Source organism: Rhynchophorus ferrugineus, unplaced genomic scaffold (assembly GCF_030347505.1).
Source record: "Rhynchophorus ferrugineus isolate W39M unplaced genomic scaffold, kcgeb_rfMv2 rfM3, whole genome shotgun sequence".
Taxonomy (NCBI): Eukaryota; Metazoa; Arthropoda; class Insecta; order Coleoptera; family Curculionidae; genus Rhynchophorus; species Rhynchophorus ferrugineus.
Genome location: NW_027472582.1, coordinates 66,340,108 through 66,360,741, shown reverse-complemented (window position 1 = coordinate 66,360,741; position 20,634 = coordinate 66,340,108). Strand labels below are relative to the sequence as shown.

The following is a 20,634-nucleotide window of genomic DNA, read 5'->3' as shown; positions in this document are numbered from 1 at the left end:
GTTTAAAAAATATGGTTGAAGTGATTATGTAAAAGCAGTGAACAATTTTTATAGGTGTGGAAATAATTAGAGGCTGCTAAATCTGACAATTCGTATACTAGCCCGTTGAATATTGTGATGATGAAGATATAAATGCTCAAGGTTTTGATACAAGACGACTTTCTTTTATCAAATGCGAATGTGTTTTTCATTTTGGAACAATACAACTATGATTTTGAGTGTCAATTTGGATCATTTACTTCACTAGCACATCGGAAAACACACACAAGTTTTCATTTGATGTCTGGTATATTTTAACGAATCTATGTTTCGTTAAAGTTGTTAATTGACAAAAAATAGTTTTCTATTTACTATTAATTATTGTTACATTATACAATCACGATATTTACATTTAAATTACTTCAGTTATAAACAAAAAAACGCAGTGGGTTGGTAGATTTATGCTGTATGTAGTACCCAGTTCTCAAAATTACTTCTTGGTTAGTTAGTTTTGTGATTTTGCAACAACTGCATCTTAAAAAAATATAGCAGGAACAATATTATATTATATAAAATTCTATGTCACACATATAAAGACAAGTATATAAATGTTAATTCTTTATACGGTGGATTTATTACTTATTTTCTTGTTGAGTTTAATTTACTAAACTATTTACCATTCAAAACTAAGTAGAAATTTCATTAATATAGTTTTCATTGTAGGAATTATGATTCTACTTTCATTATAATTAGACCATTTTTAGTATTATTTAATCGTTAATGAGATATGATCAATTATTAACTAATCATAAGATTACGCTCACTAGTATACTACAAGATGTGCCTTTAACTAATATGAAACATTTCAATCCCTTCAGTTTCCTTATTGCCTTAACGTCCTTGATGAACTGAATAGCTGCCCTAGAATGCTCTAGAAATTAGAGCAAAAAAGGAATTGTATGTAAATTTAAGTCTATATAAGTAATATATTTCGAATTGTTTTCATCCCTCGCTTTTCTTAATTTGTGAAATATTTATTTTTATGCTATATTAATCGATTGTAATATTATAATAATATTTGGAATAACAATGTTTTATTTATGTAATTAATTTTTGAATATTTGGTTGTGAAGAAAATAATGTTGGTTGCAAGAAGGATAATGTTTTAAAATAATTATCATTTTAAAATTGGGGTACTACGTAGCTTATAGTTATATAACACTACTTTCAGCTTTTAGCTGATTATTTAACATGATCTATAGATCAATTAATCAGTTAACGAATGTAACTTATTTGTTATTAAGATTAAAAAAAGGTTCTGTTCAATAGTAGAGTTCATATGCATAACACCATACAATATTTTAATTCCAAACTGAACTGTTATTTAAACAGTTTCAAGAAGTCTTTTTTTTGCAAAATTAACATTGCTGATGAATTTATGAATAATGGCTAATAATTAGATATTACAAAGAAGTTAGTATGAATTAATATTGATGATATTAATTTGTGAAATATATAATGTATAATTATTAGAAGTGAAATAAAAATTATGTATAAAATATTTTTATGCTATATTAATCTATTGTAATATTATAATAATATTTGGAATAACAACGTTTGGTTTATGTAATTAATTTTTGAATTTTTGGTTGTGAAGAAAACAATGTTGGTTGCAAGAAGGATAATGTTTTAAAATAATTATCATTTTAAAATTGGGGTACTACGTAGCTTATAGTTATATAACACTATTTTCAGCTTTTAGCTATTATTTAACATGATCTATAGTTCAATTAATCGGTTAATTTATGCAACTTATTTATCATTAAGATTAAAAAAGGTTTTATTCAATAGTAGAGTTCATATGCATAAAACCATACAATATTGTAATTCCAAACTGAACTGTTATTTAAACAGTTTCAAGAAGTCTTTTTTTGCAAAATTAACATTGCTGATGAATTTATGAATAATGGCTAATAATTAGATATTACAAAGAAGTTAGTATGAATTAATATTGATGATATTAATTTGTGAAATATATTATGTATAATTATTAGAATTGAAATAAAAATTGTGTATAAAATATTTTATGCTATATTAATCGATTGTAATATTATAATAATATTTGGAATAACAATGTTTGATTTATGTAATTAATTTTTGAATTTTTGGTTGTGAAGAAAATGTTGGTTGCAAGAAGGATAATGTTTTAAAATAATTATCATTTTAAAATTGGGGTACTACGTAGCTTATAGTTATATAACACTACTTTCAGCTTTTAGCTATTATTTAACATGATCTATAGTTCAATTAATCAGTTAATTTATGCAACTTATTTATCATTAAGATTAAAAAAGGTTCTATTCAATAGTAGAGTTCATATGCATAAAACCATACAATATTGTAATTCCAAACTGAACTGTTATTTAAACAGTTTCAAGAAGTCTTTTTTTGCAAAATTAACATTGCTGATGAATTTATGAATAATGGCTAATAATTAGATATTACAAAGAAATTAGTGTGAATTAATATTGTTGATGATATTAATTTGTGAAATATATTATGTATAATTATTAGAATTGAAATAAAAATTGTGTATAAAATATTTTATGCTATATTAATCGATTGTAATATTATAATAATATTTGGAATAACAATGTTTGATTTATGTAATTAATTTTTGAATTTTTGGTTGTGAAGAAAATGTTGGTTGCAAGAAGGATAATGTTTTAAAATAATTATCATTTCAAAATTGGGGTACTACGTAGCTTATAGTTATATAACACTACTTTCAGCTTTTAGCTATTATTTAACATGATCTATAGTTCAATTAATCAGTTAATTAATGTAACTTATTTATCACTAAGATTAAAAAAAAAGGTTCTGTTCAATAGTAGAGTTCATATGCATAACACCATACAATATTTTAATTCCAAACTGAACTGTTATTTAAACAGTTTCAAGAAGTCTTTTTTTTGCAAAATTAACATTGCTGATGAATTTATGAATAATGGCTAATAATTAGATATTACAAAGAAGTTAGTATGAATTAATATTGATGATATTAATTTGTGAAATATATAATGTATAATTATTAGAAGTGAAATAAAAATTATGTATAAAATATTTTTATGCTATATTAATCTATTGTAATATTATAATAATATTTGGAATAACAACGTTTGGTTTATGTAATTAATTTTTGAATTTTTGGTTGTGAAGAAAATGTTGGTTGCAAGAAGGATAATGTTTTAAAATAATTATCATTTTAAAATTGGGGTACTACGTACCTTATAGTTATATAACACTACTTTCAGCTTTTAGCTATTATTTAACATGATCTATAGTTCAATTAATCAGTTAATTAATGTAACTTATTTATCACTAAGATTAAAAAAAAGGTTTTGTTCAATAGTAGAGTTCATATGCATAAAACCATACAATATTTTAATTCCAAACTGAACTGTTATTTAAACAGTTTCAAGAAGTCTTTTTTTTGCAAAATTAACATTGCTGATGAATTTATGAATAATGGCTAATAATTAGATATTACAAAGAAGTTAGTATGAATTAATATTGATGATATTAATTTGTGAAATATATAATGTATAATTATTAGAAGTGAAATAAAAATTATGTATAAAATATTTTTATGCTATATTAATCTATTGTAATATTATAATAATATTTGGAATAACAACGTTTGGTTTATGTAATTAATTTTTGAATTGAAGAAAACAATGTTGGTTGCAAGAAGGATAATGTTTTAAAATAATTATCATTTTAAAATTGGGGTACTACGTACCTTATAGTTATATAACACTACTTTCAGCTTTTAGCTATTATTTAACATGATCTATAGTTCAATTAATCAGTTAATTTATGCAACTTATTTATCATTAAGATTAAAAAAAGGTTGTGTTCAATTGTAGAGTTCATATGCATAAAACCATACATAATTTTTATTCTAAACTGAACTGTTATTTAATTCATCATAGATCATTGCAAAGAAGTTAGTGTGAATTAATATTGTTGATGAATTTATAATTGTTCTTGTTCTGAATAGTTTATTTGCAGAATGTTTACGTTTCTAGAAACAAAGAAACTATATAAATTTTCCTATAAAAATTTTTTAAGGAAATTTTAGGTTCGGGATAAAAGTTATAAAACAATTATTATAATATTAAGCAAAACGGGGAATATTCACATTGTATCCAAAATTGGAAAGCTTGGTAAGAAAAAAAATTCGGTTTAAATTTCGCGAACAAAATGTTGATGAATAATTTATGAAGTTTCAAGTTTCAGTACGTATTTTTCTCTTACACTATTATATATAATTAATTCACATTTGATAATTATAATCAATCGCATAACTCATCGGCGGTTCTTAGCATCGTTTACCGATACGAAACCAAAAACGTTAAAGCTCGAACGTATGTAATTTTGAAATATGAGACTGGCAACATTACTGTAATTACCACGTACTAATTCAACACCTTAATAGGCTCAGTCTTGATGCCCGCATATTTTAAATTCCATTCCGGCGAACGTTGACCTTTTTCCAATTGGTTTAGTTTTTGATAATGAAAAAAAAAAGTGGTACTCGACGATAAATTCGGATGCCTCTTCAGACTGAACATTTCGTATAATCAATATTGATTTAGAATGCATTTCGGTATAGTTGAAATATAAAATAATCGCAGTGCCTTGTGCCTTTTCGTTAGTTCAACTTTTATTTAATCGTTGTTAAATAGTTTCGCTTGTTTCATTTAATAGTTGTTATTCTGTCGTGTGTTGAGAATTGGTTTTGTCATGTTATTGATCTTATCTATTTATTATTTATTGCTGATATTTTTGGACACAATATGTTGAACTGTGAAATTATATATGAAAATACTTTTAAAAAAAATTATATTTCTCTTAATGATTTTTCTAGAAGAGGCAGTCCCTTTTCGATGTATTATCCAATTAATGTTACATGATTTAGTTGATCAACTTGTAGTATATATCTTAAGGTCAAGAGAAAGAAAAGAAATAATGACACGTAATGGGTAACAATACGGCACCAACAGCAGATATTTAAATTCATGAAAGTGAAAAGACATGTTAAGCTCTATTCTTAGATCTAGCACAAGCTTTCGATAAGGTATGGCCTGACGGCTTTATTCATAGGCTATAGAAAATCGTTACCGAAACAACACACTGAATTATTGAAATCTCACATTACAGCCAGAATGTTTAGAGTAAAATATCCTCTTATTTTACTGTCTGCTCTACCATAAAAGAAGCTAAAGGAGGTGTACTACAAGGAAGTGTATTGGAGCCAATTCTTTATCAACTCTCCACATTTGCTATACCACAAAGGGAAAATATCACAATGCCTACATTTCTGAAGACACTGCGATTCTTGCCGTCGAAGACAATAGTGAAAAAGCCGCACGAAAATTACAGCAGCCAAAAGACAGTATAAATAATTGTACCCAATCTTGGAAAATAAAAATTAACGAAAGTAAATCTTCGTGTGCAGTTCACGTATTTATTCCATACCAAAAATGCTAAGTATCTCGGAAAGAATCTTGGTGTAAAATGTAGCTCGAAGGGTCATACAAAAAAGAAAAAGAAAGAACTACAGTTAAAATATAGAAAGATTTATTGGTTAATTGGAAGAAAATAATAATTATCAGTACATAATAAATTACTATTACAAGTTAATATTGAAACCTAAATGGCCATAGAGGAATAAACATAACGTAAGTTTTCCAGAATAAAGTCGTAAAAAATTGTGATTGTAGATTACACCGAGATCTTCAGATACCGACTGTCATTCAGGAAATCAAGAGAATTTGATCTTGCATATTGTAGTGTAGTGAGGTGTATTTTATAAGAAAACAATATTGGTGTTATGAATATTATTACACCAGACACTGAGATAGGACCGATGTGTCCTCCTAGATGTATACCCAAATTTAAGTTAGTGTAAAGACCTATTATAGGTTAGTCGGAAACGACTAGTAACAATGTAATAAATACATTTTAAAAAATGTTTAAAATCACAAGAAATATTCATATAGTTTTTGCGCTATATTAAAAATCTGTTAATAATTTAAAATTAAAATATCTGATAGACGAAAACAACCTCTATTTATTCTCAAAATTCAAAATAAATTCCGAAACTTTCGATAATTTGAGTTCTTTTCTTTTCCAATTATTCATGTATCATTATTTTTGTAATCTATATTCATATGCCAGAAGCACATCAACAGCATATCAAGACAAACAGCACAGCAGACAGAAAATCAGACTAAAAATAAAAGAACTTTAGTTGTTCCTGAATTTGTTAGAGTAGTGAAGAGTTTGATTATCATTGGATTGGTTATGAGAAGCTATAAATAATGTTGTGCAAATCCTATTAGTAATCCAAGGCTGCCAAAACAAAATGTTTCGATTAATTACCAATATTTAGCGCTACTTAACCAATGAAGAACTATATAATGATCTAGAAATCAAATGTATCTACGAAGTTATACAAGATTTTGCTTTAAAACATGAAATAAGGTTACTCAGGCAGGTAATCCACCGAAGTTGAAGCGAACCAAATTATAAGAGCTTGTATGTTGTTAAGTGTTATTCTTAGCTTTAGTTCAAGTAGTCTAATTCATATAATTTGGGAAATACATACCGATGTATTTATCTCGTATTTGTCTTGCTTTAGTATAGATGCCAGAACAATAATATTAAGTAAGTAATTAATGGATAATTAAGATTGTATTAAGAATATTTAACGTAAGATGTAATTAAACATATACCAACATTAATAGGTTTAATATTGACATAAATGTTCTCCAATTTCTTGACAACCTTCTTGTAAAATAACAGAAAAAACGTAAAATACCTTAAGCGCACTTAAATCTTGTTGGGTGTGTATCAGCGTGGATCTAATCTTAACCATCGAAAAAGTTCAAATAAACTTTAAAATTAGAATTATCCCTCTTAAAAATAGGGCCAGACTTGGCTGTCTTCCAGCATAAAAGAACACATCATTAAGAGGGAAGCAATCTCACGAATGGAATCCACAATATTTACAGAGTTGTTTTTCGGCAGACAGAAATATCAACAAATATTTCGGGAGAGTTGTTTTTGTTATTTTGAAGGTGATAAAGAATAATTTTTTTACGGGGAAAATCTTTTCATCGCCAATCCGGAAATAAACGTTGAAATTCAATGAATTTTACTAGAAAGGTGAAACAGGTCAACGTCAAGAATTTTAAAATTCTTAGAAGATTTCGACAATTATTAGCAGACAAAATCATCAGCACATTCGTAAAAGGCTTTGGTCCAATTAATTTCAAAAAATTAAAAAAGTTGAAACTGAAAACTGAAAACAATTGAAAGATGAAACAAGACGATATTTTTTCAGAAAAAAACATGGGACAGCAAGAGGGGTATTATAGTGAAAATACGAAATGCAGAACTGTAAGAATATGATAACGGTGAATACGATTACAAATATGCAGTACTATACTCTGACGATTGGGCGAGAAATATTGAAAAGTGATGAAAAAGCTTGCTCCAAGGCGTATTTCTAAGATACACGTAAAGGAACAAACAGAACGAAGGCAAAAGTTGAGTAGTAAATATCCTTCGATATAAAAAATAACACTTTATGCAGATACAAGGTATGAATATTGTTACTAATTAAAAAATTAAAAACACCTGTTAGTCACAACTGATGTTAAAGTTAAGACAAAGAAAATTAAAGATCGATATGTTTGGTACTGAAGATAAATATAAAAGATTACGTTCTTTTTTTAAAGCTTTATATATACAAACAATATAAACATAGACTTAGATGAACTGATGTATTATGTAAATATAATCACGGAATGCCGAAAAAACTAACGACAATAAAGACTAAGACAGATAAATATAAGTTACCTGAATATCAAAGCATTAAACATCTACCTTAATCATAAATATAATATAATAAACGACCAAAAAATAGCAATAAAATATATTTATCTTATAAGCCTCATAAAAAATATATCGTTTTCGATATCGTAACACGAAAATATTTTTTTTAATACTATGAATGCACTCATTTCCATTTTTATGATAAATCTACGAGAAAATATTGGACGTAAACATTCTATATATATGCAGTTTTTATTCCTTCCAACTAATTTCAGGAAAGACGGAAAATCGATAGATGCCCACTGAGCCAAATGAAAATAGCCTGGGGGATACGTAACAGAAAGAATGCCCCAAAAAAATAAACAACTTAGTTTTCCGTCAATATTTTTGTTTGTGTTTATATGAATATAATTAAATAAAATATATACTATAAATATGTATTATTTACCTTATTCGTTTTAGATATTGCTTTTTAATGTCATCGTTGTTTCATCCAAGCCAAATAAGCATGAACTCTTTTGCATTTTTTTTTAAATAGGTGAACTTCTATCTCATTATTTAAACTACAACAGAACACGAAATGTTTGGTTGAATAATTGAAAGTATTAGGTCTTGCAAGTAAAACAAACAATTTAGTCACTAAGATATTTAATTTTTCTACAAGTTTATAAATATTGATGTTAAAAGTGCAGTAAATTTTGGCAAATATTATTATATATTTATTTATTTAATAATAAACTGTTAATACTGCCTATCGTTCTTTATATGCATATATTCTGATTATTTTTTCATTTTAAGAAGGCATTTATTGAGAAAAATTGGTTCAATATACATTAATCAAAATATTTGTCATCGTTTTTTACAAGTCTAATAAACCAAAAACGGTATTAGTTTGCCAGTGATCCAATCATCGATTCATTTTCGCACTTCAATATTCTGAAACTGGGTATAAAATGGTATAAAATATTTTTAGAAAACTCCCTTTTTTCCTGACAAGTAATGAAAATGCAACGTTAAAATTACATTTTCTGCTGGTTATTCTCGCGCCTTTTTCATAACTACAACTTCATTTAAAGGCCCATAAACAGTTGACTCATCAACTACTAAGCTCTGTGAAACTTCTTTGAGAGTTTGGTCTGAGTTCTCGTAAAGCCAATAAGTCTTACAATTCACCATGTTTCAATTTTTTGTTCCTCCAGGCCTTTCTTTGACACGGACATCAAAATCACCACTTTTAAATCATTGAAATCAAAATCGACAATTCGAATATGACGGATCAAGATCGTCATAGATTCTTAAAGTGTTTCGTGAGCTTGTTCGTGATAATTGTTTTGATTGTCGAAAGTGTTCTATGATTATCGTCTATATACACCGAATCATTCAATAATATTACATGAAAAACTTATTTTATGTAGATGAATATTAAAACTATTGAATTTAGCATTTGGTTTAGGTTTTTTAAGTATTTATTTTAGGTATTTACATTAAAACGTCGCATTTTCATCAAATATATCGCTGATCAAAATACTAATAATAAAATAATAAAAAGAAAGGATCTAAGTAGGTGAAAATTGGATGAAGTAATAAACATGCTTGTCCAATACTCTTTTAATAGATAGGAGTATGATCTAGCTTCAGTTCTATATAAGTTAATTGTAAAAGAAATGAATCTAACAAAGCATAAACAATGAAGTTCATCTTCAAAAACAATTAAAGCACAATCACAGCACTGACGATATTTTCTTACATATTTACTTATATATATATATATATATATATATATATATATATATATATACTATTCGATAAAAAAAGAATTATTGCAGATGCAAAACAAACATCGAACAGAAACAAACAAGAAACCGTACTTTTTAACATCAAACAAGATTATTCAAGACAATGATTTCACTGTCGAGGACCGCGCGCAGCGAGCGACGTTTTTGAATCCTTTCGGTAGATTTATTTCTTTCTCCCCGCCGAAGCCTTCATTCATTTCGGAAGGTGGAAAGATTCACAGAAAGAGCCCGAGTTATTCGAAGACGGCCAACAACACAAAAACTCTAGGTATATATTTTTGGCGGTGGCCGGTATTCTACCTGATATAACAGCGGCCTATTCTAACGGAAAATATTGGGGGCCCTGTAAACACCGACAAAAACAGGTAAAATTCTTTCAGGGTATGGTTTATCTCGGCCGGTACAGTCTGAAACATGTTTTTAACATTTCGCTATGCTCTGAAATGTTTTCTATTGTTCTATTATTTGGGGCAATATTTAGCTCTAGACGATTTTAACATATTTGTTAATTTAAATCCTCCAACATCAATATAGTGATACTTAATCAATGAATTCTCAAATGACGATAAAAAATTAATGTTATTCCATTTTAGAGAATTTTCTTATAAATGAATTTTAAGGGATTTTATAACTTATATATGTAACCAACTTCATGTTCTTCAAGTCTGAATAAAACATTTTTTCAGAACATTGAAAATGTTTGAATTTGTATAGAGTAATGAAGAAGAAAAGTAATGAGATTTGAAAACGTTTTACTTGTTTACTTAAATTTGAAGGAAAAGGCGGCCGAAGATCATCGAATGCTGCGTGAAGTTTATAGTACACATATTTTTCACAATAATGCTTCAAATCAACCCTTTAAAACTAATTTTTAGGAATATAGATTATGTAATAAGTTTAATGAGCATTGGTGTCGTTTATCTCGTACGAAAATAACAAAAAAATGCATGACTAAATTAAAGATTAAATTAATTTGAAAATCTTTGAAAAAAACAACAATCTGTGTACTCAGTATCAGTAGATACCTTGAATCAAAACAAGATGGTAAAGAGTGGTAAGAACTTGGTTCCTCAAGTTTCAGGTAATTTCTGATGCAGAAATCGACCAAAAAAGTTTTAACATCAATTTTTTTGTGTTAAGGAGTAAAAGGAAATCTAAAGATTTACTTGAGGATTATCTCAAAACTGGTAAAACAAACTCTAAAATCTTTTCTTTAAGTTATCTTCCGCATCAATTGGGAGTGAGAATTCGTGAAGAAAACCCAGCTTACAAAAACGTCAGTAAAATCAAAGAATTAAACAGCAAGTTCAGGCTTGAACATCCAGGTGAAGCTCTTCCTAACTTAGCTCCTCTCAAACTTCTAATACGCCTTTAGTGAAAAACAATTTTCATTAAACGAAAGGTAATATTTGCAGGTCTTCTAGAAAGATGTGTCTTCATTTCCATTTCCAGAAATGTCCCTTTCCTGAAATGAATAACCTGATATGTGTTCTTAGTGCTGAAAATGTTGAACTAAAAGACAAACAAAATATGTATCTTGTTGAATACAACGAAAAGTGTGGCTGAAAGTTATTGAGTGTTGCTCGAAAGGTTCGATGGATGTACTAAAACTTCAAATATATGAGCATTGACTTTAGAACTCATACTTTTGATACAGTTTCAGTTCATTCAAAGAAAAATGGTGAATACGCAATCAAAAGTAGAAGATGGAAATACTTATACTTAAAAAGAATAATCTTATTAAATTATAAAATTGATTTTTATTTTGTGTTTTAACACTTAACACTCAAAAACTTATAAATATTTTAGGTGAATAATTTTCTTAAAAGTTAAAGTTTGTTGTTGACTCAGATAAGCATTGGTGCAGCTGTTATCGCTAAGAACGTTGCAGGTTCAATAGTGCAGGAGTTTATGATAAAAATATGTTGGAAAAAAGTTACAAGCAAGCTTCAACAATTACCAAAGAATAATACGGTGTTAACTGGGGATAAATGGTAGAAGAGGTTGGAAAGTCCAAGAGATTTAATGTTACTAAATCAAAAACGAACAAAATCAATAAAAATTATATTTCTATAATTAATTTTAAATTTTTTACTTTATTTATTATATTTTTGTAAATATTTCACTTTCTAAAAAGCATGGTTTATAGTTGTATATATGTTAATGTCGGCCAGTTTGTACTAAAATATGCAAAATCGAAGTTATTTTTCTTGCCAATGTGTCACGAATATTACCTAACGTAAAATTACTACATAATTCCTGATAGTCTAATGATCTGAACGATAAATTCGGAGTAATACTTGAAAAGAATAGCGATTTTAATTTCAAAACATGTCCCACGCAGTGGTATTCTGAAGAAAAGAAGGTAAAATGCAGCGTAGGTTAGAAACAAATGTGTCCCGAATGTGGAACGGATGTGTCGTCTAAACGCCATTGACAGCGACGGTTTCCGTTCTTGGAATCTCGAATGGAAGATGCATCTTGTGCAAGATGGATGGGGATTAATTAAGACCAGTGGCCTCGAAATGATCCCAAATTATAGCCAAATTTCTTCAAAAACAATAATAATCATTCCGCACGTATTCATTTATTTATCAATGAAAGATCATCTGCAAATTACTTATTATGGAAATAATTTTCCTCAACACCTATTTAAAAATTCCCTAATTAGTTTAAAAATTCTAATTCTTAATAAACTTTAAATCCATCGAAACCAAGATGGAAGTTCGTTACTGATTACAATTAGTACTTTTTGGGCAGGGTATCGATAGAAAAATAAATTAAATCCTCAGCATAAGCAGTCCTCAACGTCTGAAGACATTGAGCTAGTAAAATCAGTGCATAGGTTTATTCATATAATGAAAAAGAATAATGTACACAATTTTTTACAATAAAACTTTCAAATGGCCAAACAAGCTTAATTATGTTTTAATTATGTTTTAGTCTAGTCGATACTCATAAAAACTTTGTTTATGTTGTATAACATATAACTTAGACTGCTGGCGTCTACATCATCATGAACAATATAAATAAGACAGTACTAAAATTATCAAAAACTTTATGTGGTAAAACAAATTATTAGTTTCGAAATATAAAGGACATGGGATATGGGATAACAAATCGGGGTATTCCTAGAAATATATAGCTTTTAACTTTCATATTAGCTTCGGTTTCGAGAAAGGACCCATTTTGTAATTCAAACAGGCCATAGACAATAAGAGCCCTTCGGTTTGTCATGGCTTAGATTTACCCTCCAGAATCATTAATTAATCAGGCTTTGTTTGTTGGAACATATATTTATATGATAAAATGAATAAAATCATACATTATATAAAAATATCAAATTTTATATATTGATTCACCTAGGTTTTTGATCTTAATATTTTAAACACTACTAAATAGAAGTACTAAAGCAGGACTCTCTTCATAGTACCAACCTTAAAACGACATTTGTCAACATTTCATGCCCTTCCAACTATTACTTTAGAAGTTATAGTAGTTTTAGTGAAACACTTTATTATTTTCAAAACGATGAATGAAATAGAAAAGATATTGTTGCCAAGCCAAACATTGATTTTATACACCGTTGATAACACCAATTATGCTGAACGCGATATTTGCTCAATATTGGTAATTATTTAGGAAAAGACTACAAAAAATTAAAAATAGAATTGGAAAACTGACATGAAATATTGTGGGATAGCTGACACATTAAGATAGCATCGTTGCAATCCATGTGGTTGTTGCGTTTGTTCACACTGGGCCAAAAAACAACAACATTCTTATCTATCATATTCTTATCACTGTTGAAGACCTGTACATAAATGACATTCAATTTCTAAAGGAGTTTTTCTTAGTCCGGGTCAGATAAATTTGGTGTGATTCGTTATAATATATTGAATGTAAACTACTAGTTTTATCTGACCAGCTGTTGATAGTTGATAGTAAAAATGTGTAACAAAACTGAATTTAATGACATATGAAACTACCAAGCAAAGTATTTCAAAGTTACTTTTGCTATGCTTTTACTGGTGATATTCAGAAATTGATTCCACCAATGAGTAATTAGTTCAAAATAATACAAATGCTTTTTTTTCCTTTAATAATTCTCAAAAATTGAATATTATTGAGAAATACTAACTTATAAAATTACACATTCACGCAGAATGTGAAATGAATCAAAGATAATCTGATGAATCCGCTGAAGTCTTAAAAGGAGAAGAACTGGAAGCTTAATCTGAAGTACGATGGAATATGGTTATAGCTATTAAACTAAGAGTTTTAAAGAAAAAGCCGTCGTTATATGAATAGAAATTCGATACTTGTATTACAAAATCTCTGGAATCTACATGTAGACGTTTGAGTTAAATTCCCGCTACAATTTTCGTGTTAGGCTGGCACAAAAATCAGATATTATGCTGATTATTGTTCTATCTTTAGCTTTTCTATATACATTAAGATTGGCTCTAAGATAAGTTCAATAGAGGTGTGTGTTAAATAAAACCAGAAAAACTGAAAAGCGGTGGTGAGCGATTCATCACCTCGATCTATCTCGAAATCTCGAAACTATTTTACGTGTCATTATTGAATGACCGAGTGTAGAAATAAAAAAACAGCCCAACAGACAATATAAGTCGCTAAAAACGACGATGTTAAATAGAAAGCTTTACGTTCCGAATTGTTTTCGTATCTACCGTACTTTCTAGACAATATTTTGAATCAAAATAATTTTGAAATACGGAAAAATATATTCCAATATAAATCAAAACGGAAAAATCCCAAAAATAAAAAGTGCCAAAAACAAACTATCTCCAAAAAATTTTCCCGAACGGATTTTCCAAAAGCGACGATAAAATTTCTCGAAAAACAAAACAAACAACAACAGCAGCACGTCGCAGAAACAAAGTCATCGAACCGATTCGGGACATGTTATGAATGGAGCGAATATTCGCGCGATTATCCAAAACGAAAACAAAAATAAAAATATAAAATAAATAGACGCGCGTTCCAATAAACAAAAGAATCGGACGAGGACGCTATACGAAAAGGCTAGACCAATATATGTATGTATTAGCGTTGGGAACTATCGACTGAAAACAGTCGATAGTCGCAAAACAGTCGATAAACAAAAAAAAAATAGGGACTGAAAATAGTAATTACTATCTTAAAATTTTTAAAGGAAGTAGGATTACTTTTATACTGAATGTTCTGTGGATTTGTAAATAGGAATGGAATAATAACACCACAAATGTTTTATCGTGTTTTAATAGATTAATTGCTATTTTTAAATAACATAGTTTAACAAATATAAATAGTACAATACAACTTAAACAAAACCTAAAACTAAAGATGTTCAATAACCATAACTACTAAATAAAATGTAAACGTATAATTAATCATTGAAAAATCTAATTTATGACGAACCTAAAAATGATCGTACAATAACTACCAGACCCTTTTTAAATAAAAGTTTTATTTATTTTTGAACAGAAATATTTTTAAATTACTGTGAATGTTATCATGTTCAACTTTTCTCCCGTGCGGCGATTTCTTCGTTCGTTTTCTGATGCAATTTCTGAAACCTTTGGAACCTAATTTTAGTTTTCAAGATTTTAGGAAAAAAGTATTACTTATTATACCAACCCAAAGTATTACTTATTATGCCAGTCAAAAGTATCTTACTATTTAACAATTATAATTTTATTTTTTTTGCCCCGTTCCAAAATGCTACTATATTAATTTACAATATATAGTTATTCGCAAGCAAACTACAAGAAAACAACATAAAACCACATACATTACATATAAATATAAATCTGTAAGTACAAATTCGATGCATTACTTTTAAGGTCGCGGCTAGGACGACATAGCCAGATTGTTAAAAATCAGTCGAATGAACTAGTAGAACCGAATTCGGACCGAAAATAGCGACTGTCACTAGTAAAAACAGTCTTACCGAAAATAGCGACTGGAACAGTCGATAGTAAAAAGTAGTCAATTACTAAACAGTTGATTTCAGTCGATAGTTCCCAACACTAGTATGTATATTTTCATTAATGCGTTCCCATTCGCGGCATATGAGGCCTCAGGAACTTTCAGACCACATGATTCATCACTGACGTCATTGTCTTATATTTAAATCTATTTCGTTCTCCTGGTTCAGCTGCTGGTGCTGCTGTTGTGTGTGTGTGTGTGTTTGTGTGTGTAAGTGTGTATCCGAGATGCTGTGCGGCTTTCTCGGTGGTTGCCGGATCTGGTTTTTTCGATTGAATTTGTCTGCGAGTGCATCTTGTTTATGTTTTCGATGCACCATAGATGATCAGGTACCGACGACGGTATTAACCGTCTCGTTTATCGGGCGAAATTCCCATTGTAAAATTAAAAAAAAAAATTTTCTTGTAGATCCTCAAGATTTAGACTTTTTAGGATATATCGTCCACATTTATGGAGTTATAAATATTTAATGGCCCAGTATTATGTTCGTCATGTTATAGAAAAGTTTTTCTCAAACTTACCTTCTTTTTAAACAAAATTGATAGGGTTTCTCAATTTTTATTTAAGCCTTTCTAGTACTTTTTTTTATTAATTACATCTCGCATTAAACATGCTTTGTATAATGTTAAGTTCGTGTAGTTTGGCTCGCTTCAACCTTCTGATTTCCTGCGTGTTGTCCAGTAGCTGTATTGCCTCCACGTTGCTGTGATTTAGCAACATTATTTCATGTTTTAAGGGGAAATCTTAGATCACTTCCTGTATCCTTTGATTTCTAGGTCATCTTGCAGACAGCTCATCGTTGGTTGCTTATTGAAAAGCATTGGTAATTAATCGTAGAACTTTATTTTGGGTGTGTTGGATTATTAGTTGGTTTGATGTTTTAGTACGACCCCATATTTGCATCCGATAGGTCCAAATTGGTTTTGTGATTGACAGATAAACTAATCTCTTTGATTTTAGGTGATTTTGGATCCGTCAAGTGATGTAATTTTGTTTTTGTCATTTTGCCACAACGCAAAACACATGGACAGATTTGGAGCTATTATGCTGTAATTTCTAGTTTGTAGTCTATATGTAGATCTTGTTGATCGCTACTTGTTCTTTTTCTACAGCCGTAGACAGAGATACAAACTTGCCATGATAACTATGTCCCCTGCAAATGTTCCAAGTACTGTTTCTTTTCTTATTGGGGTATCAGGAGTATAGGGCAGATATAGGAGTAGTCCCGAGACACTACCCTGTGGAACACCAGTCGAAATAGGTTTAACACGAGAATGCCCCTTTCATACGAGACTGAACATTTTCTTTGGTACTAAATGTATAATTTTTGCATAAAATTTTTTGTCTAAATGATTAATTTAATTAAACTCAAACATATTGTTTATAGAACACTGTTGAATGGAAATTGTATGAAGAAGGAAAACTAAGAACAGTTTCAATATAAAATCAATAGTATTTTTTCGATTTCTTTCGTTTAAGTATATTTTAGGTTTGCTATTCGAAAAATACCTTCTTCTTTGGCAATATTGTTCCAGATTATCAGTCCCATTTTACTCTCAACATTACAGAAACTAGTAAACATATTTATTTATTTTTGTACTTTTTACTGATTTTAACAAAATACCAAAAAGTTTGTTTCTCAGGAAACCCCTATAGTGGTAATAATAAAATTTAATATAAATTCTTATTTTGAAACACTGGGATCAGTTTACCAAAATTATATTATTATAAAAAAGTAAACCAAAACCAACGCAGATAAAATTATATATTTGCTATATAAAATATATACATTACCAAAGACATTTTCATTATTGATAGTGATTTTATCACCTTAATTCTTTGTATTTCTTAGTGGCTAGGTCTACTATTTTCTGGAGTTTTTAATTTTGTGCTATTCAAAAATCTTTTTCAGTGAAGCGGAGGAAGATTTTTCAAAACATATTCGGAAATGCTTATCATAATTACTGATATGACTCATCATATAATATCGAGGCGGTTATATATTATCATATTTAATCGAGGCGAATAAAACACAAACATAAAGAAGTACAATGCTGTATTGCTTCTATAACACTATAAACATTATTTAGGCGTAAAAGGATTTGGTTATTATTAGTAAAAAAATTCCACAAATATATAAGCTGGCTCTGTTTTACAGAAATAATAAGTTATAATTATCTCAAAGTTGTTTTACTCTTTACAACATGTACTATTTATACAGAGCTATAATATAGTATACAGGATGAAACAAATATTTCTTCAGCTTTGCGTGAATTATGCGTTAAAAGATGCATTATTAATAACAAATTAATTACTATTTTTATTAAAACTCTAAAATTATATTTTAATATACATTTATTTATTTGTTATTTAAACCATTCTCTGTATGATCTATATGATTACCTATGAATCTTACTATATGGTAATATATTACCAAAAAAAGAGGTTCCAAAATGTTGTTTGAAATGTCAAGTACTTATCATTATTTTTTTGTAAGAACTATTAATGATTACCTGATTTTTAAATAACATACAAATTAATGACGATGGAAAGTGCCGAAAATATCTTGGTTGAAGATGCATAGTCTGTCTAGATAGAAAGTTAATTATAACATTAAATTTGCTAAAAGTAATATACCGTTGGATGAAATGTGATGGGGTTTAGATTATTTAATTATCATTTGGGAATCACTGTGTTTAACCATATTTGATCACATTAATTTTTATAAAAATGGCAATCATTCAATAAACAATATATCAACGAAAATTAGGGATTTCGTTAAATTTAACTGTAGAATTAAATTACTCATATTCGCGATATTTTAAAATATAAATATATCATAAAATATAACAAATAATCTGATGAATAAAATCGATTTTTTGTACAGAAACATTAAAAATTTCGGTGCTACAATCAACATATAAAGAACGAAGAGAATAAAAGTAAAATTAAACCATTTTTTACGTTATCTGAAGACATCTCCTGTATAGTTGTTTTCATCGAAAATACATATGCCTTCCATATGACACGAATATTCGTTCAAAGTACAGCAACAGTTAATTAATAGTTCCCATCAGGGCGTTACGAACTCCTAAGGATCTCCAGTGTAAACAAACGCGGTTAAAAATTAATCTAGATGATTGTACCAATATTTTTGTTGAAATACTTAATGGATATATTCAAAAATGGACTCTTTGTTTATTTGTTCAGGATAAGCGATAAGATTAGGTACATCTCTGTACGGAAATCAATATTTACAAATAGAAACGTAACAGTTGGTCGACGAAGGGCATTTTTTTAGAAAATATATATCTTTAATAGGCGTTAACGCAGCAAACAAGGCATCCATCCATAAACACTCCCAGGCGGTTAGAGAAACCTTCAAATGGCATGGCTGCGTTTGACGACTAAGCGTGAATACTTCCGTTTCCCACGACACTAGATGGCGCCAAATGGAAGTAGAGTGGGTAGATTTGTTTTGTTAATATTGTCTATTTCTTGCCGGTTGTTTGTTGGTGTATCTTTGTTTTCGACAACGTTCGAATGATAAGATTCGTTATGGCGACGGTTTTGATCGTTTTTAACGGATTGAGAATCGGAAATAAGTGAACAAATCACCGCCGAGAGAAGGAATAATAGTGTTAGGTTAAAATAATCCCGAACGGAATATGGAGATCGCTTAAGAGATGAATTTTTTTGTTTACCTAGGTTCCTGTTCTTCAGCCTCGTATACTTGATCATCATCTCGCTGTTCTTGGAACTTTTCCATGTTCGCGGCACCTTATCCAATATATAGCAACAGATATACAACGGTTACCCGCACGCAGTATGTTTATCGCAACCACTCACGCACTTCGAAATAGCAGTTTGTTCTCTGTCGGCTTAGAGACGGCTTAAGAATAATCAGTCTTGGGTCCAAAACTCGTCAGTTTTCTTCAACGCGTCAAAGGAACCGAACGAAAGGAGTCTTTCTATACGACGAACGCAAAAAAAAGAAGAGGTACCACACAAAATCGTCACAACATATCACAATACGAAATCAAAGGAGAAACAAAGACGAAACGGTCGAAAGTCGGAAATGATTGGTCGGTCGAAAGTTTGCCAAAAGGTCACTTTTTCAAGCGAAACTAAAGATTTTTTTCGGAAAAATGATGTAACACAACATATCACACTAAATACGAGCTAAATACGTACTGTCGGACAATTTCGGGCGTGCGATTTTCAGCCGTAGGAGCAGCATTGAGCGCGCATAGCCACGCCTTCCCCTCTCTTGCTTCCTTCCCTACGGAACTCCCCACCACCGCGTTATATAATTTGAGACTTAATTTTACAAAGGCCCTTTATTTTGTTTTGCTATTATTTTTTAACCAATACCGTTTCTCTAATATTTACCATTAAATTATTCTTTCAAAATGTTGATTCGATACCTCGTTTGAATCTACAATATTTTACCGGCAATTTTCAAAATTTAATACGAATATATTCCATATTTATCGCATGTATAATATTATTTCTTTGAAATATATTTTAAAAAATTCACTAAACAATATGTAAGTAAAATTTTGACAATTGTCTGAGATTTTACTGTAAATTATATTTTAAATTATTCATTTATAATATATAACAGCATTTTAAAATACAACATATTAATAAAATATATCACATTTTACTTAATACATAAAATCAATATTCATCCCTGCAAATAAGTTAATCAAATTACATTTTTCTAGAGAAACATGTAACATTTTAGTTACTGTCGCTTTTTTCCTTGGTGAATTGCCTATCACCGCATCAGATAACTTAATACTTAATTTTACAAAGGTAAATATTGGGCCCGTTATTTTGTTTTGCTATTATTTTTTATCTAATACTGTTTCTCAGATATTTACCATTAAATTATTCTTTCCAAATGTTGATCCTCTACATCGTTCGAATCTACCGTATTTTACCTACAATT

The 20,634-nt window shown here is 29.0% G+C and overlaps 1 protein-coding gene across 1 annotated transcript in view; it reads right to left on the bottom strand.

Annotated features, from left to right (window-relative positions):
* The window catches only part of Imp (IGF-II mRNA-binding protein), a 119,650-nt gene extending 99,781 nt beyond the window's left edge, over window positions 1-19,869 (bottom strand). Inside the window, exon 1 of the mRNA XM_076399208.1 lies at window positions 19,382-19,869. Within this exon, the coding sequence (XP_076255323.1) occupies window positions 19,382-19,446 (65 nt within the window). The 5' untranslated portion in view covers window positions 19,447-19,869. The remainder of the gene's footprint in view (window positions 1-19,381) is intronic.
* Between the last annotated feature and the right edge of the window lie 765 nt (window positions 19,870-20,634).